The 26029-nt window shown below is 40.0% G+C and overlaps 3 protein-coding genes across 9 annotated transcripts in view; 2 read left to right on the top strand and 1 right to left on the bottom strand.

Moving 5' to 3' along the window:
- The window catches only part of CLTC (clathrin heavy chain), a 71378-nt gene extending 68201 nt beyond the window's left edge, over positions 1–3177 (top strand). For both annotated transcript variants that reach the window (XM_025281171.3, XM_025281172.3), the window contains one exon: positions 1732–3177. In XM_025281171.3, coding sequence (XP_025136956.1) covers positions 1732–1766 — 35 coding nt within the window. In that variant the 3' untranslated portion in view covers positions 1767–3177. The remainder of the gene's footprint in view (positions 1–1731) is intronic.
- On the bottom strand, positions 1810–10659 carry PTRH2 (peptidyl-tRNA hydrolase 2). Of its 2 annotated transcripts, XM_006065435.4 has the most exons (3): positions 10501–10658; positions 6174–6346; positions 1810–2435 (listed from the first exon to the last, which is right to left on the bottom strand). In XM_006065435.4, exon 3 carries the CDS (start codon positions 2433–2435, stop codon positions 1896–1898), a length of 540 nt encoding a protein of 179 aa, XP_006065497.1. In that variant the 5' UTR covers positions 6174–6346; positions 10501–10658; the 3' UTR covers positions 1810–1895. The 2 variants fall into 2 exon arrangements, with proteins under 2 accessions (XP_006065497.1, XP_006065498.1); XM_006065436.4 differs by lacking the exon at positions 6174–6346 and having other exon boundaries at positions 10501–10659.
- A 71-nt stretch (positions 10660–10730) lies between these two features.
- Positions 10731–26029, top strand: part of VMP1 (vacuole membrane protein 1) — a 125672-nt gene continuing 110373 nt past the window's right edge. The window contains exons 1-2 of one of the 5 annotated variants that reach the window (XM_006065433.4): positions 10746–10884; positions 25806–25888. The gene's annotated coding sequence lies outside the window, so the exon portion shown is untranslated. Of the gene's footprint in view, positions 10889–11057; positions 11079–25805; positions 25889–26029 lie in introns of those variants that run through there. The other 4 variants (XM_006065434.4, XM_006065431.4, XM_006065432.4 and 1 more) reach the window with 4 other exon arrangements.

Raw genomic sequence — 26029 nt, 5'->3', positions numbered from 1 at the left:
ACCAGGGAAATTGTTTTGACCCTTTGCAGGTGTCTTTAGAGAACCCAGGGTTCTCTGCTTTGTGAATGAAATAAAATTATGAACCTTACAAAATAAATAGCAAAGTACAGGCGAGCTAGAAAACATATGTTTCCATAACTACCAGCGTTTGTATCCTAGTAGATATGCCACGATTTACCTCAGTTACGTTGTCAGCAAGGGCAGATGGTCCTGTTGGGGATGTGCTGTCTTTGAACCTGGAATCGTCAATCTCTGAGGCAAACCTCAGAGATTATCTGAAGTGGAATCATACATACATTTAGGACTGAGTTCTCTCCAACTCAGTTACATGCTGTTGCATCACTTTGGAAACCAGTATAAACATTCTGTTTAGAACCAGTTGCTACTGCGGCATCACTCACAGCTGCAGTTTCTTCTGTGCTGTCAGAGAGCAGTGTAAAAGGAGACTGACCTCTAAGCCTGGCTGCGGTCGTCTTGAGTGTTCTGCCCAGACGCCACTGACCTAGACCTTGCAGTTGTGCTACATTGCTGCTTATGTTGAAGTTAACAACTAACTAATGCTAATCGTTGAAGTTAACCATGGTGAGTTGCAATCTATGCGCCTGTTACCAAAATTCTCCCTGACATCGAAGTTCTTAGGAATATACTTAATTTAGAAATACTGGCAGAATCCCCCCAAAGAGAGCTTTCAAGACAAACAGCTTTTTGCAAAAAAGGAGATCAGGAAGCTATGTGGCTCTTGGGAGCTGGGAACCATCATATTCTGGGCAGCTGGTAATTATTTGGATTATGTCATGCTGAATGTATCAAGATCAAAAGGGAGATAAGGTACCCTTAAATAGCTGAATTGTCCAGTTCCTTAAGTTCTAGGTAAAGAAAATACTGGGATGTTACGATGATAAGTAATAGTCACTTCACAATTACCATAAATTTCTATGTGGGCCCATAACCACCTTCACGGTCCATGCAAGTCACTTCACAAGTTTCAGTACCTGCGGGACAGGAGTGAACTGAAGAGATGTAGAACCACTGCTGAGAAATTTTAGCCAGCGTGGGTGAGCGAAGACATGAAACACGGCACAGGTGGCTTAGGTCAGTGCTGTCAAAACCTCAACTTGGAGAAAAATCCACAAGGTTAGATTTTAAACTCATTGTGGGTGGCTATACCATTATCTATCGATAAAATATTCAAAAACTGAGGTAAGGAAAAACAAACTGCAGTTTACATCTAAATTGGGAATACCCTAGAACCCCTGATCCTCCAAGGAGGACAGCAACATAGTCTTGGAAGAAGAGCTGCTGCTGTTGCTAAGTCGCTCAGTCGTGTCCGACTCTGTGCGACCCCGCTGACGGCAGCCCACCAGGCTCCCGTCTGTGGGACTCTCCAGGCAAGAACACTGGAGTGGGTTGCCATTTGCTTCTCCACTGCATGAAGGTGAAAGTGAAGTCACTCAGTCGTGTCCGACTCTTAGCGACCCCATGGACTGCAGCCCACCAGGCTCCTCTGTCCATGGGATTTTCCAGGCAAGAGTACTGGAGTGGGGTGCCATCGCCTTCGCCGGAAGAAGAGCTAGTAACAAACAACGGGGCCTAATCACTCATAGGAAATGCTGTTTCCCACCTCTAGTCCAATTTTATTATGATCTGTGCCTCTCATCTTAAACATTTCTTGTTTCAGCACTCATCACTTGAATCACCAGGACTTATTAACCAAACTTTTTTTTTTTTTAGCCCAAGATAACTCTCTAACCAGGCCAAGTATATGACAGAAGAACATGTGAATGGAATTTCATCTCAAGAATACTTAGCTGGGGGAAGAAATTCAGCTTTTATTGTTAGAATTTGACAGTTTCAAACACTTGTGGTGGGACCACCATCATCATACAAAATTCCACCTAGTAAAGTTTTAGGTGACCGGTGACCTTGTCAATTAGGTCTGCTGGTCCCGGTCCAATTCCTAAAACAGTTCGAGAGCCTGGTGCAATCTGAGTACGTCCTGCATCTTGGATTAAACTTACAGTCAGTCCCAGCACTTTTGCATGGGTCAATAATTCAACCAGAGTTTCTTCATCAGGAGCTTTGACCACCACTTTGGGCTGGCCACAGTATTCCCACTCTTTGAGTAACTCAGGGTTTCTCCTTTGAATTTGCTTGTAGGCAGAAACAGCAGCATGAGAGCACTGGGCAGCCACCTTCCCCTTCCCCATCTTTAAGTCATTTCGAACCACAAGAATCATTTTGTACTCCCCACTCTCTCCGAGGATACTTGCTTCTGTTTCAGTGTCAGGATTTGTCTCCCTCACTGAGCTCTTGGGGAGCATCCCAAAGCGCATTCGGAGGCCCCAGCCCAGGCACACGCCACAGGCAACTCCAGCAGCCAAGCTAAGTGCACCAGGATTAGTCAAATATTCCATAACCAGGGATCTGGAGATCATCTGAAAGGAAAAGAAAGCGGTCATTATCAAGGGAGGGAAAGTTATAGTTTATCAGATACAACACCCTGACAGTATATAAGCAGCAGTACTTTAATTCATCCAGAAAAAAGGCAAAATATGTTTTGGATCTTGGGCAGGTACTGTTTCTTCTCCCCTGAGTACTAGAAAAAACTCAAGAATACAGGCAAAGCAGTTTAGGTCATTTTGAATCTCAATGTGAGGAGTACATCTCTCTCAGATATAACAGCTCTGCTCGTCAGTCTTTGCTAAGTCTTGTAGAGAAAGGAAATGTTCTGTTTTACCAAAATGCCTGAAGTATCTAAAAGAACCAAGAGTAGCTCACTCTTTTCTGAAATATAGTGCTTATTCACTTGTGTCTTCAATAATGCAGTAGTTCTCCATGTACCAACCCCTCAGGGAAGTTCCCGGTTGTCATAGCAACGGGCCTGGACTGAGGTGGGCTGCTGACGTCTACTGACCCTGGCACGGAAAGCTGAAAGCCTCACACGTGAATACTGGTGCCCCTGGACATTACTGTAGGTGAAAACCCCAGTGTCAGCTTGCATATGAATGCAAAGTACTTTTTCCATAGTTTTAATACACACTGAATTTGCCAGTAGACAACCATCATAAAAACAAAGGAAGATGATCCTTCATCCTTTACTACTTTAGAAATTCCTATTTCCCCAGCAAAGCTGTTCATGGTGTCTGAATCGTCAATAAAGCATTTACATGAGTCTACATTTGAGGCTGTTGGATTCAATATACTTCAATGTACAGGTATAAACAGTCATCAGTTTCTTCCAGTGGAATACATGGTATCTAAGCATTTATGAAGTACATCATGTTTGTAGAACTTACAAGTGGTGGCCTTGGAATTCTACAGTGTGTAATCTGCGTGGCACAGATAGCAGTCCTGAAAATTCATACTTTATCATAAATTTTTTAAAAAATCGTCATTTAAGTTAAAATTAGGATGTTGAAATTATACTATAGGCAAAGTGTGCAATGTTATCAAATATTTTAAAGTGACGATTGTACAAGGATGTTAAACTTTATTTATTTGGCTGCTTTGGGTTTTAGTTGCATCATGTGGGATCTTGGGTTGCTACAACATGGGCTTAGTTGCCCCACAGCATGTGGGGTCTTAGTTCCTTGACCAGGGATCAAACCCACGTCTCCTGCACTGCAAGGTCGATTCTTAGCCACTGGACCACCAGGGAAATCCTCATTTTTGAGATGCAATTCACACGCTATAAAATTCACCTTTTAAAGTGTACCATTCAGCGCTTTAACGTATCTGCAGTATTGTGCAACCACTGCCACTATCTAATTTCGGAACCCTTTCACGGCCCCCCAAAGAGACCCCTGTAACCGCGAGCAGTCACTTCCCATTTCTCCTTCCCCTAGTCTCTGGTAACCACTAATCTTCTTTGTCTTTATGGATTTACTTATTCTGGACACTCGTATAAGTCAAACCATACAAAAGATGGCCTTTGTTTCAGGGTTCTACCATCCAGCATAATATTTTCAGGGTTCATCCATGTTGTACCATGTATCAACACTTCATTCCTTTTTCACATAGTTTTGATACACACTGAATTTACCAGTAGTACAACCACCATAAAAAACGATGATCCTTCATCCTTCATTACTTAAGAAATTCCTATTACCCCAGCAAAGCTGTTCATAGTGTCTGAGTCATCAATAAAGCATTGGTGTATTCACTGATGATGAATAATGTACCGTACCTACCAGCTGATTTTCTCCAGCAGTACTTAGCAGCCTGAGTTTAGGTAAAAACACAGAAGGGATAACTTCATACTTCACAGAGAAAGTAGAAGCCGAAAGACTAGAACCACCTAATCACTGCCTCCAAACATATAACTAAATCTGCTGCACCCATATTCTTCCTTCATCTTCCCCTTCTATAACAGATGGCTGGATTTATCCAAGTTTGAATTCTACTAAGTAAGCACTGAGACACAGGGCATAAGGGAAGTTGGGGTGAGAGTAAGAATGAAATGACAGGTCATGAGAAAGGTAAGGACAGGAAGGGGACAGAGGATATCCACATGCTATTAAGAACAGGTATGATAGAAGTGAGCTGGAAAGGCAGTTGGCTGAGGCTAGAGAGAGATGTCTGGGGTTTCGAGTTTGGAAATAGAACATTAAGGTGATACAAAGTCCAGAGTGTAGCTACAGGAACAGGTATGTACAGTACAGTCAAAAGGGTGTCATTAAGCACATCTGCTTTCTTAATTCTTCTATTTTTATGCCTCCTTCATCCCACAGATACTAACTGGTCTTGCTCTAGAATCTAGGGGAATAAAGGAGAAACAGTCCCTTCATGCACAGAGCTTACATTCTGGTAGTGGTTTAGAGATGACCCAATCCTAATTTTGAATTTCTTATGTTTTAAAAAACATTTTGGCCACGCCATGTGGCATGCAGGAGCCTTAGTTACCCAATCAAGGATCGAAGCTGTGCCCCTGCAGCTGAAGCGTGACGCCCTATCCACTGACCGCCAGGGGAGTCCCTCTTTCATTTTACTCTGCTGCTGCTGCTGCTGCCAAGTCGCGTTGGTCGTGTCCGACTCTGTGCAACCCCACAGACGGCAGCCCACCAGGCTCCCCCGTCCCTGGGATTCTCCAGGCAAGAACACTAGAGCGGGTTGCCATTTCCTTCCCCAATGCATGAAAGTGAAAAGTGAAAGTGAAGTCGCTCAGTCGTGTCTGACTCTTCGCGACCCCATGGACTGCAGCCTACCAGGCTCCTCCGTCCATGGGATTTTCCAGGCGAGAGTACTGGAGTGGGGTGCCATTGCCTTCTCCACATTTTACTTTAGTAAGACTTCATGTTGTCAGAACTCAAAGCTTCAGTGGTATTTTGAAGGTACTGTGTTATTTGATCCACATAACCGTAAGAGGTCAGCATTCCTTCTATATATTGAAAATGAGGAAATGAAGGCAAAGAGAAGTTTAAAAAAACCAACAAAAGACACGAATGTCTGCTGGCGTCCTTTGTGCCAGACACATGCCTTGACTGGGAGTACAGTGATGAACAACACTGGCCACCGACAGCGCCTAGGTGAGTGGAGGAGAAGACAACTGCACGTCGGCAAATGTTATGGAAAGATGTTAGGGGAGTGTATAAAGTGCTTTAGCTCAGTTTAGGAGGTCAGGGAAGGCCACCTTGAGGAAATATTTAAAATGCAACAAAGCAACAAGAAGACAGAACGAGGAAAGATCATTTCAGGCAGAATGAACACCAAGCACAAAAGCCAGAGGAGAGAAATATGGTGTGCAAGTGCCCTGAAAGTGGTCCAGACAGCCCGAAGACGGAAGGGGAGAGCGGCAGAGAAACACGCGAGAAAGAAGGGCGGCCTGCAGATCGCAGAAGGCCTCGTAAGCCACGTTTAGCAGCTTGGAATTCTAGGGATGATGAGACACTGCTGCAGGGAAATGATTTTTGTTTTCTAAAAGATCACCTGGGACGTCAGTATAAAGATGGAATTAGAAGCTGGCAAGAATAGATACAGGGGATTGATTAGGAGACTGCTATAATGTAATAATAGTAACAGTAACTGCTAAATATTTTGCTATATATTAGGTATTGACACTCTACATGAACTGTCTCCTTGAGTGTTCCCAACACTGAAGTCCTTTAAGTAAATATGTAATTATTATCCCCATTTTTCAGATGTGAAGATTGGCTCACGGAGAATATGTCACTCACCCGAGTTCAAAAAGCCAGTAAGTGGTAGCCTGACTCCAGAGCCTGTGTTCTTAACACTACTCTACGTTGCCTTTCCCAGTAGTCTGGATGAGATGACAGTCGGGCAGGAGTGGGGACGTGGGAAAGGAAAGCGGCTGAAGCACACCTGTATAAATTGCTGATTCACTGGAAGTCTGGTGATAAAAGAAAGGGAGAAGTTTAGAACAACACCTACATTTGAACAAATGGAGACTGGGGGTATACTCTTTACTGATGAAAAGAGCAGGTTTGAAAGTAAAAGACACTGAAAGGTTTCAACTACATTACACTGAAAGGTTTCAACTATATTACATCAGATTTGACCAAAAGACATCCTGGTTGAGATGTCCAGGAAAAAGAAAAAGACACGTCATTTTAGAGATCAGAAGATAAGCGCAGGCTAGAAATGCATGTTTAAAAGAACTTAACATATTGACTGAAGGCTGATAAGCAGATAAGGTCACTGGGTCAAGTATACAGAGGGAAGAAAGGAACCCTGAGGAAACAAGTATTCAGGGGTAAAGGGAGAGTGACAAAGAGAGTCATAAGTGGTCAGGCCTTTAGCACCTAGTTTCAGTCCTCTTTCACGACTGTGCCCAAAATGGTGCCAGGGTCTACTGACAGCACTTTATGGCTCTGGATGCCTTGGCGCGCACGCGCGCGCGCACACACACACACACACACACACACAAGAATTAAAAAATCCTTATCAGAACCCACATATCTCATAATGCACCTGTCATTTAGTTACCATATGATGCTCACAGATCAGCAGAACTTCTTTATGATAATCTAACCGCCAGACTACAAATAGAACAAATACTCAATTATATAAAAATACATATATACAAACTTCTATGTCAAAGAATTAGAAGGATTTTCTGCACCAATTACTAGGTTGCAAAGTAACCAAATATTCCACATACCAGACTCAGGTACTATCTGGAGAAAGGCAGTACATACAGAGGAGCTATTGTGTGTTGAACAGCAAACTAAAAACCCTTTACTTCCATTTATTGTTGCTATGAAAATAAGATGATAATACCAGCCTCTCTTTAAAGATGAGAAAAATAAAGATCAGAGAAGTTGCTTATCCACAGCCACAAAACTAGTAAGAGCACTATAAAATATACTCATCCAAAAGGTCATGATGGAAAGTTTCTCATTCTCTCACCTTTATTTAAAAACAGATCTACCAATAAGAGTCACCATAAATAGCAGAAAAAGTTCCAGAAAGAACCAATTTGTTTATTGCTTCTGTCCCTAATCTTATGAAGTCCCTAATTCCAAAATGCTGAGCTTAATGCTAACATCTCTGTTCTTTTAATCTATCAGCCTGATCAGATCATCATCTAACTCTTGTAAAAGGTGTTTCAGGCTGTCCCCCTTTCTGCATATCTATTATAAACATTTATCAATAAACCCAGTGCTTGAAATGAAGGTAAATGTAATTATTTTCAGCCTCATCTCTGTTGTCCCAGGCAATGATGGCATCACAAAAGGAACACTTCCTCTAAGACCCTCCTCTTGGTGCCTTCCAGTGGCCAGATTAACCCTCTCACCAGTGCTTGTGATTCTGTTACCTCCTGAACCACGCTCCACCCGCTAACCCTGTTCCACTGGCTACTGCCCCTTGGCCTTTTCCAACCTAAAAATCCATCCTCTTGGACCCTTAAACCACTGCCTCACTTTTCCTCTCCCTTCATCTTTAAACTTCTTCAGTTACCTGCCCGCCTTTCCCATCCGACTGAAACTGCTAAAGAATCAAGACACTATCTAGCTGCCGCTTTTTAGGCCTCATCTTGAGTTTTCTGCACCACCCACTGGTAACTTTTCTTTAAACCATCTTCCCTTGAATTCTTTAACACAATGTTCACCCTATTATCATCCTACCTTTCTGACACCTTTCCCCCATTATCTATAGTCTCTTTCTATTTGCCGCTGAGGTATGTATTAGCCAAGCTTACACATTTCGCCCTCTTTTCAGTCTCTACCTATGTTGTCCTATATAGCAACTATTAGCCAAATGCAGGTATTTAAACTTAATTAAAACTAAATAAAAATTCAGTTTTTAAGTTACGTATGGCCACATTTCAAATGCTCAGTAGCTCAACAACTTAGAAGTGGCGAGGGAGCTTCCCTGATGGTCCAGTGGACCACAAGCATGTAGACCCCAGACCAGCTGGACCTGAAGGCTGATGATGCAGACTCCCACTTAACCTCACCACCCACCCATCAGAAGAATGTCCATGAGCTGGTCATGCCCTCTTTGAACAATTACTATAAAACTTCTCTATCTTCCCCAAGTGGGGACACATGGTTTTGAGGGCCTGCTGTGGCCCCCTCTGCCTGGCAAAGCAATAAAGCTATTCTTTTCTACTTAAAAAGAGTCCACCTTTCAATGTAGGGGACACGGGTTTGATCTTTGGTCAGGGAACGAAGATCCCACATACAGCTAAACCCTTTTTTTAAGTGGCTAAGTTCCACTCTGAGTTAGTGAGATACTGAACATTTCCATGACTGCAGAAAGTTCTATTTGATAGGGCTGGTTTATATATCCTCTTTCCATTCAATCAATCAATATTTTCTGAGAGCCTATTGTGCACAGTTTTGGACCCTGGAGACAGAGCTCTGAACGAAACAAAATCTTGCTCTTCATAGAGCTAACATTCTAGTAGGAGGAGATACACAATAAATAAATAGTTTGTAAAATGAACAATCTCACTTATTCCTGAAACAATAGATGCTGAGGATTCCTACAGCCTCTCTTGGGCTCCACACATGAACTTCCAGTTTCTGCTAGACTTTACCACATAGATGTCTATGAAGTGGTCTAGACTATGTCCTATATTGAACTCAGTATTTTTCCTTCCCTCTCAAACTTCCTGTAATCTTTCCATATTCTTCATTTCGTCCTAGTACGTCTGCCATTATAATTAATTGTACTTATAAAGCACAAATCTGATTTGTAATTTCTCTGTAATCTGTAATTCCTCTGCTCAAAAATCACTGGATAAGCATCTAAGGAATAAGGAAACCGAGTCCTCCTAAAACTGAGTCCCCTTATCAAGTTTATGATTAATCTCCCTATCCAAAACTTTATTTTCTCTCTTGTCCACTGTGACCTCAATCCTGCGTAACTGACACTAATCAACCAGAGCTGACGACTAAAACTGCTGTTGTCAATACACTGTCAATATAGTAAAATTGCAGATATCACATACAACTCAGGTTGTTTCTCCAGGGCAAGATGAGTTAACAGACCCTCATACCATGGACCACCTGGCCAGAGAAGAATGATAAACCAGAGACATCCTGATTCCTGAAACTATAATTATGAAAAAAATCACAGAGTTTAATAGAAACCAACAAAACATTGTAAAGCAATTATCCTCCAATTAAAAAAAAAGTCACAGAAATGTTATAAAATGATTAGTTCCAGCCTCTTTGTTCTTCCCCTTAAAAACAAAAACAAACAAAAAAAAAAACCCTAACTAAACACCCAACTGGAGTGGATTTGAGGCTTGTCTCCCAGTCCCTTGCTTAGAGCCCTGCAATAAACGCTGTGCTTTTCTTCACCACAACCCAGTGTCAACAGACTGGGTTTCGTTACGTGTTAGTGGACTCAAGTTCGGTGGGGTGACAGTAAAATATAAATCCCTCAGCAGAAATTCAAAGAATACACAATTTGGTTTCAACCTACTTTATCCTTCTAACCTAATCTCCTGCTACATAGTCTACTATTCAGTCACACCAAATTACCAGGTGTTTTCAAGCAGCAATCTCCCTGAAATACTTCTCTCCACTTAAAACACAAAAACGTCCTGGAGCAATTACACATAACATTCGCGACATTTAGTACAGTGCCTGGGGTAAAATGTTCAAGGATTATAGACTTCTTTATGTTCGTGTGATACAGCGGGGCAACTTTTCCATCATATTCTTAGAAGTCTTTTCTTTCCTCGTAGCACTGGACAACTTGCTACGCTGTGGGTGTTCAATACTCAGCAGAGTGTGAGGCCTGCTCGGTATTTTCTCACACGCGGAGCGAGGGCATCGATGCTGCCCGACCGGAGCCCTTGACTGGGAACTAAAATTTTGGGTCCTTCCCCTCCCCAGCAGCTAGGTCCTTTCTTTTAAAAGACGACTGGCCAAACCGGAAGAGTGGCTCCAGGGGCCACTTGGGTGGAAGACAGTTTAGAAAGGAGATGAGAGTGGGCGGGTGATTTTTTATAGAATGAAATAGTAATAAACATTCCAACAGGAGAGTCAAGAAAAACACCCCTCTCCCTGGGAGAAGCCCACCTACCTAGCGCACCTCTCCTCCGCCTCACTGGCGCCTTCGCGTTCTTCAGTTCTGGGTACCGAACACGCCGCTCTCACGCGAGTTACCTCTTCCGGGGTATCTCGACAACAAGTTCCGGATCAAGAACGGCGACGAGAACAGTCATTCTTCCTCTAGCTCCGCCCACAGGCCCCTAACCTAGACCCGAACTGAAATCCCGCGACGACCCGCTGAGGTGGCCCAAAGGAGAGGGGAACGTTTTTCTTTTGGAGGCGGTCTCCCGCGGGGGGAAACGGACCGGAAGTGACTCGAGCGAGTTCCGGTTGGCCGGAGTCCAGCAGCGGGTGTGAGAGTCGGTCGGGAGTCGCTTCCAGGATCCCGAGATCCGAGAAACCGGAGTCAGAGCGGGTAGGTAAGCGAGCGCGGGGAACTGGGGACGGACGCCTGAGACGATCCTCAGAGCTTGACTTTTTCTGCGCCCAGACGGTGCAGATTTAGGGCACCGTGATTCGACTGCCAGCTGTGTTGTAGAGCGGTGCTGACTCTGTCTCAGTCTGACAATATCTAAATTATTTGGGACACCTCCCGGTGGTTGGCCAATGGTAAGCTGAACCCAGGCACTGAACTCCCGACCATTCCCCTCGTCGTGGTGGGCTTGGAAGCTCTCCTGAGCTTCTGTAGAATACCCAGCCCCTCTTCGTCTCTGGGAGTCTAGAACCTTAGAGTAAATGAAGAAGATCTCCCTTGCTGATGACCAAGCTGTTTCTCAGGATTTGTCAGTGGGGTTCTCGTTCTCCCAACCACTAGCTCCTGCTTCTATCATCTATCCATTTCTAAATAAAATTCAGACGTGTGAATGCCTTCTAAAGTAGTTGGTGGCCAAGGGAATGGGGCCTCCCTCCGTAGATCTCTGGCAGAGGACCTTCACCTTATTTCCCACTTCCATGAGGAATAGTGTTCTCTGCCTTTTCCAAATCCCTGACCTCCTGTATTTCTTTACAGTGGGGATATTTGCAATAAAACATGAAGGTTAGCTACATCTCTAATAAACTTCCAGGAAGCTATCTGTGACCCTATGTCACACTGCTTGAGAGTTATTTGTGACCTCCAGTAAGTTTTGCACTGTTATTTTTTGTTTTCCTGAAAATTCATACCAAAAAAGCTCATAACATGTAGGCTGTGGTACTGATACCTGTCTTGACAACATAGCTCCTTTTCCTAACTTTAATGTCTTTCACCTCTCCTTTAGATCTCCTTGATCCTTTGGAGGAGTTTGTACAAGTATTTCTAATGTTGTAGAGAATTTAATGTTCTGACTGCTTATTCCCTGTTGTGTGGTCATCAGCCCTGATTTTAGTTGTGTATTCTTAGCATAAATGATAATAGTAAGAAACTGTTATCTACTAGGCAACATTCTATGCATTATGGATTATGTTTTTATTGACCTTTGGAAGAGGTGGTGGGTCCCAGACATATGAGGCAAATTTATATAGGTGTGATATGACTGTACATACTTCTTTGCCCATATTATTTTAAAACGTTGGAGCATTTTTTTTTTTTCCTTTGAGGAATATATCCTACCTGATTAGCATAATTTAATTCCTGTGATTCACATTCCAGAATAACCAAATTTCTGAAATAATGATTTAATGTGCCTTTTAGCAATTTAATACCTTATAGCTAGTTTAATCAGTTTGTTTTTATTTACATATTTTTCTTCTTTTTGAGTTAGAAAATTTTTTCACACTTGTCTGAAATCAGGTGACAAGATTTTTGAGATGTGGAATTATATAAATTAGATGTTACCATTTTTAACAGCTGGTAAATTTGCTTTTTGACTTGAAACTGCTAAACCTGGTCTTATATTCTTTGTGTTCAGTCCAGTTATTCAGGGATTGATTATCCAGATTTTCTCACTTTCCAACTTCTTCTTGAGTTTGGCTTGAATTACCACTTTTTAGGATTACAAAGATCATTAAACTTTAAATCAGAAGACCTACAGTGGAGTCTGGGCTGCAACACTTCTTGAGTGTAGGTTGGCAAGTTACCTAACTTTCTAAACTGACCTGAATTGTGTTGATTAAAATGCTGCTTACTTCATAGGATTGTCACAATGATTAAGTGAGATAGTAAATGTGAAATCACTATATAAATGACAATATAGTGATACTGTTCTTTTACTCTGAAAGCAGGAAATATATCAGTGGAGAATACTGTTAACTTTGATCAGTTCAAAATTTGATGTTTTGTATTATTAAGTATGTTTCTTCTCTGAAAATTTTATCACTTTTCTGAGATGATCTTTGCCCTCCTTTTGAACTCAATAAAAGCTAGCCAGGAGTAGTTGAAACTGTAATCTACTGTATTAGTCACCTTAGTTAATAAGTAGGTGACTTGAAAATGAGTTTAGTTTTGCATTTGGGAGTTTAAGTTTGATCTTTTTTGGCCATCAAGTACTGTCATTTAAGAATTTACAAGAGTAGAGGAAGTTGAACTTTTGGGTGCTTACATGTAGTTAACTAAAGCCTTATGTTATTTCACTGAAACTTACTGAAAGCAATATTTAGAATGAGATGCAACCTCTGTGAACACATAGTTGGATTCTTCTTACTTAATAGAGGTGAACATTAGGGCCCAGAAACAGTCAGTAATTGGCTTGCCTGAGGTCATATGGCTTAGGTAGTGCCAGAACCTGAACTGGAAATGAGGTCCCAAGTGTTCTTTCTTTCTGCTGAGGTTGTCTCCAGGCATCTTTATTTGGTTTGGCAATATTTCCTGGCGTACACGAAAATGGTTTCTTATGTACTAACGGGATCTATATATGTGAATACATTCCCCGCCCCCCCCCCCAACTTTTTAGCTGATTTAGTCTTGTAAATTCTAGGAAAACAAAAACTATGCTTGGCAAGATTTGCAGTGGAGTGGCATAAAGATAGGACAATTTTACTTCTGTTCTTCAGAATAGTTACTCTTGAGTTCATGCTTCACTACTATCGGATATCAAGGTGTCTTCTTTCTGGCAAGTGGAAAAGACAGAAGATCTTTGTAACACATGTCTCTACTTGAGTGAGTGTTCTTGTTAATGAATAGGAGGAAGCTGTATTAATTTCTTTGCTCCTGATAAAAAAATTTCCCCAAGCTGTTTATAATTTCAGTGTAATTGTTTCATTCTGGGTAAAGAGCCACCGTAGAAGAGTTAATTTTTTGTCCTGTTAAGAATCTTTTTGCTTCCATTGATTTCACAAAACTTATTTAGTTTCTTAACTATAATTTAAAGAGTTTGTCAGTATTCCAGAAATGAATCTTTTCAGTAGGTCATTGTGGTGTTTTCTCTTATTGAGGATCATTAATAAAACCTTGGTCTTTATAAAGATTTTCCTGGAAGGACTATGTAAATAGTGTTAAGAGCCTAGGCTATGAATTTAGATGGCCTTCGTTCAAATTCCACATCTACAACTGGGTAACCCTTGGGCTAGTTACTTAACCTCTTATTATCTCAGTTTCCTCCTAGATATTGAAGTTAGTACCTGCCTTGATTAGGGTTAACTTTACTTAAGTAAAGTTAAGTAAAGCATTTAGAAAAGCACTGCCGTGTATTTAGCCACAGTTGTTATGTCATTTTGTGGTCTACTGAGCAGTTGCTAAGAATGTTTTTCCAACCGTCTTTGGAAAGCATATCTTTGTGTTGCTGCTTACTTGATTATTGTTACCTCATTATTAATAAAGTTTCAATAAATATCTACATGTATATATTCACATTTCATTAATATTTTACAACATATACAGGATTCTTAACCAAATGAGTTGTTCTTGTAGGGCATTACCTCAACTTTTTTGTATTAGTAACAGTTTACATTATATATGTGCACCATAACACAGAATTTGAGAATGGAAATTTGAGGGTTTGATGCTTAACAGTGTCTTCTTTGCATGAGAAGATCCTTTTGCAGTATCTCTTGTCATATCTGTCCATTCATCCAATCAATGAACAAACACCTTAGGTCTTAAGCCTTTTACCAAATTCTGGGAAAAACAGTGGGAAACAAAAACTAATAGATACTTTAGTTGGGAACCCTATAGAGAAAAAAATACAAAAATGAAAGAATAAGCACAGTGTAATAAGTATTATGAAGGACACAAGGATTTGAGAGAGAGTTAATGTGGGTATGTGCTTGTTTAAGACTCTAGCACGGTGCACCAAGAATATAGTGACGTGAGATGAGGTAGGAAACATTCAGGGTCCAGATTATGTAGAGGTTTATAGGCCATGGAAATGAGTTTGGATTTGATTTTTAGGGTAATTAGCAAGTCTTTCTACAGTTTCAAGTAGGAGAGGAGTATGATTTACAAGCAGTTTACTCTTGCTCGTATGTGAAGGATGAATTGAAGGGGCCAAGAGTAGAAATGGAGACATTGAGTCCATTGCAGTGGTCCAAGTGAGAGAAGAAAATGGCCTGAATCAGAGTGGAGGCAAAAAAGTGGAGAGCACAGTGGGTGGACACTAAATATATATGGAGTAGGACTTGGTCTTGGATGTGAGGGGTAAGGAATTGAGAAGAGTCAGGGATGACTGTTCTTCTGGATCTAGTAACTGGGTGGATGGTTATGCCAAGTACTGGGAGAGGAAAGGTTTGGGAAGGACCAGGTTTGTTATAAGAAGGGGGATGGGGAGGGAGAAGAAAGTACACATTCAATTTGAGGTGATTAGGATTCATCCAAGTACTGCCATTAGGTATACAAATCTAGAGGTCAGGATGAGAAATACAAATTTCAATACAAAGGAATGCATGTAAAGAGTGATATAGTGGGTTATGAAATTGTTGGATTACAGGATGGTCACAAATTCTTTTCATCATTATATGCATACTCTTCAGCAATATGATTTTTACTTCTAGAGTCTGTTATTCCACCCCTTGTCTTTGTACTTGACTGTGTGGTTTACTCTGGGCAAAGGGACATCAGGAAGTACGACCACAAGGAGAGACTTGAAAAGCACTTGCACGTAGGGGCCTGTCTTCTCGTAATGTTCTGTTGAACCTGGAGCCCACCATGTGAGAAAGGGCCCAGGCTAACGTGCTGAGGTGTGGACGACCAGTTGGAGCATCCAGCTTAGACCAGCCCAGCTCAAGAGCCAAGCTAGCCCAGACCGGAACTGCCCAACCTAACTCACAGAACCATGAGAAATAGTAAATGATTTTTTTTTTTTTTAAGTAAGTTTTGGAGCTCAGTTGTTTGCTACTGCTAAGTCACTTCAGTCGTGTCCAACTCTGTGCAACCCCATAGACGGCAGCCCACCAGGGTCCCTCGTCCCTGGGATTCTCCAGGCAAGAACACCGGAGTGGGTTGCCATTTCCTTCTCCAATGCATGAAAGTGAAAAGTGAAAGTGAAGTCACTCAGTCGTGTCCGACCCCCATGGACTGCAGCCTACCAGGCTCCTCCGTCCATGGGATTTTCCAGGCAAGACTACTGGAGTGGGGTGCCACTGCCTTCTCCGGCTCAGTTGTTTAAGCACCTGCAAAAGTCAGTGGATGTACAACATTGTAAATCAACTATATATCAATAAAACGTTTTTTAAGATGATAATGGATGCAAATGATACCTCACTACAATCTTGGTGTTTTTGTGTGTGTGTTTGAATTTATTTACTTATTTTTTTGGCTGTGCTGATCCTTTTTGCTGCGCATGGGCCTTCCCTGTCTGCAGGGAGCGGAGGCTTCTCTTGTGGAGCACAGGCTCTTGATGAGTGGGCTTCAGTAGCTGTGGTACGGGGGCTTAGTTGCTCTGCAGCATGTGGGGTCTTCCTGGACCGTGCATTAAACCCTGCATTGGCAGGCAAATTCTTAACCACTGGACCACCAGAAAAGTCCCTTGGTTTATATTTTTTGATTATCAGTAAGGTCAGGTAGATCTCTGTTAGGAAATACCTCTTCATGCCTTTTGCCTGTTTCAGTTTTGTGGCGTTATTTGTCTTTTTTTTAATAATTTAAAATTCTGTGTATACTCCGGCTACTAGTTCTTTTCAGTTACATGTTCCTCTGGTTTGTTGTCTCGTTAAGATACTTTGTGATGAATTTTAAGTGTAATTTCAAGTTGTCCAGTTTTTCAGTCTGTTTCTTTTTTGGTTAGCTCTTTTGTGTGTCTCAGGAAATCCTTCCCTACCCCAAGGCAGAAAACTTGTTTTCTTCTACAAGTTTTGATTCTTGACTTTTAAATCTTCAGTCCATTTGGAATTGAATTTTGTGCATGGTTCAAAGTGGGATCCAGATTTTCTTTTCTTTTATGGATAATCAATGTGAATAGTCTCTCCTTTTCCCACTAATCTGTCTTGCCATTTCTGTCATGTAGAGTTCCAAATATACAAGAATCCTTTTAAAATTTTTTGTTTGTTTGTTTATTCATTTGTTTCTGGTTGTGCTGGCTCGTGGTTGCCGCATGGGCTTTGTCTAGGTGCGGTGAGAGGGGCTGCTCTTCATTGTGGCGCATGGGCTTCTCATTGCAGTGGCTTCCCTTGTTCTGGAGCACGGGCTCGAGGCTCCTGGGCTTCAGTAGTTGCGGCTTCTGGGCCCTGGAGTGTAGGCCTGGTAGTTGTAGCACATGGGCTTAGCTGCTCTTCTGGGAAATCTTCCCAGACCAGGATTGAACCCATGGGAAATCTTCCCAGACCAGGAGATTGAACCCATGTCCCCTGCATTGACAGGCGGATTCTCATCTGCTGTACCACCAGGAAAGGCCAACAAGAATCTTTTGAGAAGCCATCTTTTCTGTTTCTTGGTCAGTTTGTCTGTCTCCATGCCTGTAAAGCACATCTTCATTATATATTACTCTAACGTATGTATAGAAAGATAGATATAGTCTGGATAAAAGAACTTTGGGTTGGGAAGATCCCCTGGAGAAAGCAATGGCAACCCACTCCAGTATTCTTGCCTGGAGAATCCCATGGACGGAGGAGCCTGGTGGGCTACAGTCCACGGGGTTGCAAAGAGTCAGACATGACTGAGCGACTTCACTTTAAGAACTTTGTCAGATATATATATTGCAAATATTTTCTCTCATTCTATAGCTGACCTTTTTTTTTTTTCTTTAACAGTGTGTTTCAGAGAGCAAAAGTTTTTAAACATGAAGTCCAGTTTATACAATTTTTTTCTTATGGTTCCTGCTTTTTAAATCCTAAGAAATATCTATCTACCCCAAGACTGCCAAAATTTTTTGTTTTTGTTTTAAGAAGCTTTATAGTTTTAGTTCCTATGTTTAGATCTGTGATCCATTTCAAATCAGTTGATCATATGAAAATAAGGGTCAATGTTCTTTTCTTTTATAAGAATATTCAGTTGAGTGGATATTTCTTTCACCATTAAATTGCCTTGTACTTTTGTTGAAAATTAATTGACCCTATGTATGTGTGTCTGTTGCTGTATTCTGTACTCTATTAATTTATGCCTATCCTTTTGCCAAAGCCACACTGTCATGAATACTGTAGCTTTATAGTAAAGCAAGTCTTAAAATCAATTAGCACAAGTCTTCCACTTCTGTTGTTTATCCAAATTGTTTTAGCTAGTCTAAATTCTGTGCTCTTCTATATAATTTTGAATCCATTTGTCACTTTGGATTTTTTTAAAAGCCTGCTTAAGTTTTTGTTTGAGATTGCCATTAAAGCTATACATCAGCTTGAGGGAAATTGACATAGTAACGATATTGAGTCTTCCTAATGGTGAGCATGGTACATGTTTTCCCATTTATTTAGATCCTCCATGATTTCTTTTTAAAACCTTTTTAGAATAGGTCTTGTGCATATTTTGTCAAACTTACCTCTAAGTATTTCAGATGCTATTGTATATGCACTTTTTAAAATTTAACTTTCTGTTTATTCCAAGTATATAATATTGATTTTGACTTTTTCTCCTGACTTTGCTAACATTTATTAATTCCAGTAGTTTTGAGCATTTTTCAGTTTTCTCTTATTTTGACCCAAGTGATTTAGAATTGTGTGCATTAGCTGCTAAATATGTTCAAATCTTATATTTTTGTTGCTAAAGTTTGACATAATTTCTAGGTTGAGAATGTGGCCTATGATGCCCATTGTTTAGAATTTTTTGTGACTTATTTCTTAGCTTAATAATCATAAGTGGTTTATGAAAAAAATCTGTATTTTCTAATTGTCATATGCTGAATCTTGTACATATTCCCCCCCATATTTTATTTCTTAATTTTGTGGTTAAAATCTTCTATTTTAACCAACATTACTGAATGTTTTGTTCTTGTTTTTTTGTTCGTTTGAAATATCAGTAATTAATAGTTGTTTTGAAATTTCCCAATATAATGTTGGATTTATTCATATCTCTGTGTATCTTTAACCTATTTTTATGTTATAAATTTTGGTGCTATATTCTTTTAGGTGAATTCAAATCTAGAATTGTTATGTCTTCTTGATGAGTTGAACCTATTATCATTATGTTCTCTTTCCCTAATAATGACTTTTGCCATTTGTCTTATTTTCAACCTTTCTTTATCTTACTTTTAAAACCATGGAATTTTAAAAAATGTAATTGGCAGGGACTTCCCTGATGGTCCTCTTTCCACTGCAGGGGGTGAGGGTTCGATCCCTGGTTGGGGAACTAAGATCCCACATGCCTCGAAGCATGGCCAAAAAAAAAAATTGCAATATGTTTTTCAAGTGATGAGTTTAATCTGTTCATGTTTATTTTGATTATTTACATACTGGACTATTTAGACTTGTTGCTATCAAGTATTGTTTTGATGCTACTCAACTTTAGAACACTTTAATCTTTTCTCTTTCTGATTTATATACCATTGCCCAAATTTCACAATCTGCTTATAAATCACAAATTTTAGAATTATCTGGATTAAAGCCTTCATTTTGATATAAATAATCTGAAGCATGTACCCTTGCCATTTGAAGATATTCTGTGACTTAACTTTTCATATTAATGACTTGTGTAGAGCAGCTTATGTTCCTCAAGTGTTTAGGGGCAATAAAATAGTGAGGTCTGTTAAGCGATCTGAATGTAAAGTTTTGTCAGAGAAATATACAAACAGTAACAACCTACAAATGAGTCAGTTTGAATAATGAGAAGCAATAGAGCTTAGTGTTCTCATAATTCTAATAATGGGGAACATTTATAAATGCTAGGACAAGCTAAACCTTTGAGACTTTTTTTTTTTTTTTGGTCTTTTTTTTTTCCCTGTGACTCCAGAATTCATTGGTAAGAATTGAAAAATACTGTTATTTGACTGTTTTGTGTAGTAGAAGAAACATTGAATTTGGGCTTGAGAAAGTGAGGTCAAACTCTTACCTTGTCATTTATATGCTGCTGAGTTGCTCTTTGGGGCCCTTGGAGCCCTCACTTTCTCGTTTGTAGAAGGCAAGTACTCTTGCCTGGAAAATCCGATGGATGGAAGAGCCTGGTAGGCTGCAGTCCATGGGGTCGTGAAGAGTCGGACACGACTGAGCGACTTCACTTTCACTTTTCACTTCCATGCTTTGGAGAAGGAAATGGCAACCCACTCCAGTGTTCTTGCCTGGAGAATCCCAGGGAATGGAGAGCCTGGTGGGCTGCCATCTGTGGGGTCGCACAGAGTCAGACATGACTGAAGTGACTTAGCAGTGTAAAAATGACTGTTTCCTACAAATGTTGTTAGTATCATATTAGCTACTCTTTATGCAACCTGTATATCACTGTACAGAAGTAGTTACTATTATAGATATCCAAAACCCTGGCCTTGGTCTGAGTAGGATTCATAGACTCCTAGAATAGGAAGAAAATTATGACAGTCTCTTAGTCTGTATGCCTAATGATTGGATGAGGAAAGGGAGAGTCAGGGTGCGAAATGACATTCTGAAGGTCTCTCAGTTAGTGGAGTCTCCCAAATCTAGACTGTTAACTCCTTTTATTATCTTAAATCTTGACCTTACTCTTACTCTCCATCTTTTTGGTGAAAATGCTTTGCTAAGATTGCATTGGTTATAAAAAACTGAATGAACATTTAGAAATAGATTGAGAGAAAGTGAAAAATGAGATTTTTAGGTTGTAATTTTAGAAGTTATACATTTTGCCTATGAAGATAAAATTGTGTTTTTACACCCAAAACCTATCAGACTTGAAAAAAGGGAGTTCCTAAAGCGTCTTTCAGGTTGTTGTGTTTTTTTTTTTTAACTTGGATTTTTACATAAAATTTAATTAAAAATTAGACCTGGAGCAGCGGCCTTTTTCAACAATTAGAAGACTTTGATGAGTTGCATATACATTTCGCTTCATTAAGTTGAGGGATATTTTAGGCCAGAAACTTATAACCTGCTAACCCATTATTAGGAGATTTATTGAAATTCTGAATGCTTTTAAATTGTTAACTAACTTGGGATTTTAATTTTTTTAATTTCCCCAAACTTTCAGTTCAGTTCAGTCGCTCAGTTGTGTCCGACTCTTTGCGACTCCATGAATCGCAGCACACCAGGCCTCCCTGTCCATCACCAACTCCCGGAGTTCACCCAAACTCACGTCCATCGAGTCAGTGATGCCATCGGGCCATCTCATCCTCTGTCGTCCCCGTCTCCTCCTGCCCCCAATCCCTCCCAGCATCAGAGTCTTTTCCAAACCCCAAACTTTAGAAAGTTCAAAAAGATTCAAGGAATATTTTTCATATATTCTCATTCAAATTATGAATTTTCAGAGAACAGATTGTTGGACTGTCACTACCATGGGATGGAGACTCTGGCTCAGAGGCAGATGATCTGATAACCACTCTGATACTGTGCATGGTCTTGGAATTATCTTTGCCTTTCTGCTCCTATACAAACAGAAAGCTGGGTCAGAACCTCACTGGTCAAGATGTATTACTCTTCGCTTACAGTATTTATTTATTACGTTTCCAAGAAGAAATTGCAGTTTCTTAATCTTTTTTTAGGGAAGTCTACCACTATTTTGAAATGGTCTGTGACTGAATATACTAAATAATCGAACCAAGGACACACACTCTAAAAGCAAAAGAGTTTACCAAAAGATGTAATATTCTCAGGTTGGCTGTCTTTGTGTGCCTTGTATGACAAACACTGTAGTTTTATTGAGAAAGCTGACAATATTTTTGTGAGAAAGTAGAATCATGTGGATAGATGGTTTTCTTAAAAGGAAGTATGTTCATTTTATTTTGGAATTCAGTGATGAAGAAAATTCACTACTCTGTTTTCTTTTTATTTTCATCTTGGTAAATTCTCCAGTAAGTCTTGTGTCATTCAGTAAGTTGTATTTTCATGACATCCTCCAGTGTTTTTTGTGTCACGTTAGGGGACTCACAGTAATTTAGTTTTACATTGTTTTTGCCTTACAAGTGTAGCTAATGTTTAAAATGAATGGAGCATTATAGTCTTAGTACACTGGATGTACAGCCTACAAAGAACCTTTGTGAGCTGCTTTTAGCAGTTTTCTGAGCACTTCTGCCAGAAACAAAAAAAACCCACATATTTTAATATCAACCTTAGGTTTTAAGTGTGCTTCAGCTGTATTTAAAATCTGCTAGTTACAGCCTTTTATAGCATTTCTTGTATCTAGATGTATTTTCACAGTGAAAATTATTTGACGTTTGAGTTAATCTGCTTTCGTATTTTTGTCTTCTCATCCCATCTATAGACCTGTAGAGTTTATTTCAACAATTTTATTCTTAGAAACAAAACTACGATGCATGCTATTCAAATCGATATTATAACAGTCTCTGTGCAAGGCTGCATTGAATGTCAGGAATATGTCTATGTGCTAGGTTCCTTTTTGAGGAGATTTCAGTCTTTTAAACAGGCTAGTAATTGGGTTTATTCCCACATCCAGGGATCTGACTGACAATATTTAGTAACAGATTTTCAGAATTTGTGCTACTTCATTAAACTAAAAAGCGGCTCTCCTTAAAACTGTTTATTTCCTCTTTCCCTTGATACACTGGCTAGAGCTTTTTTGTTGTTGTTCAGCCACCCAGTCGTGTCTGACTCTTTGCAACCCCATGGGCTGCAGCACATCAGGCCTCTCTGTCCCTCACCATCTCCCAAAGTTTGCCCAAGTTCCTATCCATTGCATCAGAGGTGCCATACAGCTATCTCATCTTCTGATGTCCTCTTCTCCTTCTGCCCTCAATCTTTCCCAGCATCAGGGACTTTTCCAGTGAGTCAGCTGTTCGCGTCAGATGACCAAAATATGGGAGTCTCAACTTCAGCAACAGTCCTTTCAACAAGTATTCAGAGTTTATTTCCCTGAAGATTGACTGGGTTGGTCTCCTTGCTGTCCAAGGGACTCTCAGGAGACTTCTTAGCACCATAGTTCAAAGGCATCAATTCCTCGGCCCTCCACCTTCTTTACTGTCCAGCTCTCACAACTGTCCATGACCACTGGGAAGACCACAGCCTTGACTATACATATGGACCTTTGTTGGCAGAGTATTGTTTCTGCTTTTCAACACACTGTCTAGGTTTGTCATAGTATTCTTGCCAAGAAGCAAACGTCTTCTTTTTTATCCTAAAATGATTTTTAACAGATTGTCCTTTTGGTACTTTTCAAAGTAGTTGCATTGATGAAAAATAATTCATTTTTGTTATCTTGCATAACAAACCAAGATCTTTCTGTCGATGCTTCTGTAAAAATCAGTTGTGCAGGCTCTTGAATATTATAGAAAGATGGAAAACAAGTGCCTGTAAATGAATACTCGGGCAGTATTGACTATGGTTGTTTTGGAAAATTGAGACATTCCTGGAAGGGGTGTAGAGAAGCTAACATTAAGTGCCTGCTGTGTGCCAGCCAGACTCTGTGCAGGACAATTATATATAATTTTTCTGAAAGTAGAGAAAATAAATGAGAGTCCCCAGAGCAACACGAAGAACATTTAAGGATGACATGAAAATAGGAATGGGGGTATTTTACGAATAACTTAAATGCAAAAGCTTAAATTACTTACCCAAGGTTATGCAACTAGTAAGTGATGTTGGTAGGATTTTTTTTAGCTCCAAGGAAATAAAACTACTTTCAGGTGGGAAGGAGAACAGAATTAGAATAGCATGGATGCATTAGTCTTGAAGAATGGAGTACAGGTTGAAATGCTGCTTGCCCTGATTTGGCCTCTGATCAATCGAGACATATTGGCAGCTTTGGGGCACCGAGTTAATGTTCTCAGTTCTGGAGGCTGGAAGTCGAAAATTAAGGTGCCAGCTCTCCTCTTGGCTGGTACATGGCTGTCTTCTTTGTGTGTGCTCACATGACATTTCCTTTGTATGCATACATACATACAAAGAGAGAGGTCTCTGGTGTCTCTTTTCTCCTCTTCTAAGGATACCACATCTATCTGATTAGGGTCTCACCCTTAGGACCTCATTTAACCTTAATTACCTGCTTAAAAGCCCCAACTATAAAATAAATACAGTCACTTTGGGGATTAGAACTTCAGCATATAAGGGAGGGGGAGGTACAATTCAGCACATAACTAGCATATTCTCTTCTTCTGTAAGTGTGTAATTCTGTCCTTATGTAATTGAGTAATTATGGCATAAGAAATGTATATTTGGTCTTTGTCCCAGTTCCAGGCACAAAGCTCCCAAATCCTTTGTAGTTTTCCTGAGTGATATAAGTGAAAGGAGCACCTTTTATTCTAATGAGGCAACTTCTGTTGGGCCCGTTGTTACCTCCAGGGTGGGGACTGGTCACCAAAAAAAAACCTAGACATGATTAGAGGGGTTGAACTTTAACCCTCGTCTCCCAACCTCTAGTAGGGGAGTGGGGCCAGAGGTTGCCAAAAGGTTTTCAAAAACTGTTTTTTAAACTGTGAATTTATTTTGTTTGTAAAGAAGTGGACAGATTAACTTAGTCTCTTACGTTATTTCTTACAAAACAAAATTCCAGACTTTTTTTCTAGAGAATTTTTTGAGTAGGAAATGCCAGTGGACTGTTTTCTTCTTTAGCATATTGTGTAAGAACACATTATTTGCTCAAATAAAAGTTCCTCTTGCAATGTCTTGTAAATCGTCTCTGAGTGGTTGCATAATACCATTGTTATTAAGTAAGAACTTAAACAGACCCAAGTTGTTTTGAATAAAACTTTGTCTCTCAAAGAAGATACCATGGGAAAGAGTAAGACTGGGGAATGAGTTATTGGTATTTTGTAGGGGGAAAGGTTTTAGAGTGTGTCCTTCATAACACGTAAGCTCTTTTCTGCCTTCTTACATCTTTGCATCACAAATTAATTAATTGTTCTTTATTGTGATGTAAGTGAACGGCTGTTCATCTCGAAAATGAATTGCCTGCAGAATTTGGCTGAATATGAGTTCGCAGTTTTAAGTCTTTACAGAACTTATGTATGAATGATTAGAAGACGGAAAATCTTTAACTTCATGTTGAATGATTGGAAGATGGAAAATCTTTAACTTCTTTATTATATGGTTCATTTAAGATACATTCAGTTAATTTTATTAATAAAACCAGAAAGCATGATTTGTGGAATAGATTTGTATTTTTTAAACCTATTGTGATGGTTTGATCATACAGATTTTCACAAATTATCTTCACATTTTTTTGTAATTGCTTGTCTTTTGAAAATATTGTCACAGAAGTATGACTTAAGTTTACAGAATCAAGTTTCAGCTTCTATGACTACTATGAATGTATTGCCCTCTGAGCTCCCATACTTTATCCTGTACTTTCTGTCTCCTTATTGTCGGAGGAGTTTGTAATTTCCTCAGTTCTGTCTTGTCGCAACAAAAATTTGAAGCAACTGGACAGACCAGCATTACAGCCCTTGGACAGACCAGTGTTACAGCTCTGTGTTACAGCTCAGTTTTATTTACAAAGCAAAGGAAAATATATCCTTGAGGCGTGAGGGCATGCCAACCCAAAAGACATGAAGAGAATAGAGGCCCCAGCCCATTTTTGGGTCCTCTTTTTATATGTTTTTTTCTCCTCCTCCTGGGCCTGCCCTATGTAAATTGGGCTAGCCTTGGAGTGCTGTTTGTTTTACCTGAGGTCCTCACTCCGGTTTTCCAACCTTTGTTCTACCTAACATTATCATCATTGTAACTGGTATATATTGAGTGCCTATAAAAGATGAGACAATATTAGTATTTTATGTATATTATTTTATTTAATCCTCAGAGTACCTTTTGAAGAAACTGATATATAGAGAGATGTAAAAACTTGCCAAAGCTTAAAATAGATACTGGGAAGTTTGGATTTGAATCCAGTTCTGTTAGATTCCAAAACCTGTTGTCTTTCTGCTAAGTTATTTACTGTGTATCTATTTCATTGTTTTATGTTATAATTGAAGTCTTGTGTTCATCTGGTTTCCCTGCTAGACTATGACCTGCTGGAGGATAAGGATCTTCTGGTATTCACGTTTGTGTCTTCAGTGGCCATTGCTGACCCCAGAACTTTTATAGTGAGTGTTGGATGAAAGATGCTGATGTGACTTATGTGGCAGCCATGAGGCTTGTGCTATGAAGTACTTTCTCTCACACACACAGTTGCTAGGTTTACTGCTCCATATACCTGCCCTTTTGGTGTATTGCCATTTATGGTT

Source organism: Bubalus bubalis, chromosome 3, assembly GCF_019923935.1.
Source record: "Bubalus bubalis isolate 160015118507 breed Murrah chromosome 3, NDDB_SH_1, whole genome shotgun sequence".
Lineage (NCBI taxonomy): Eukaryota > Metazoa > Chordata > Mammalia > Artiodactyla > Bovidae > Bubalus > Bubalus bubalis.
Note: the sequence above shows the minus strand (reverse complement) of the source record. Positions and strands in the feature narration are given on the sequence as shown.

Bases quoted from the DNA above. Each gene is read 5' to 3' on its own strand.
- PTRH2 (XM_006065436.4), bottom strand. From the start codon at position 2,435: ATGATCTCCAGATCCCTGGTTATGGAATATTTGACTAATCCTGGTGCA.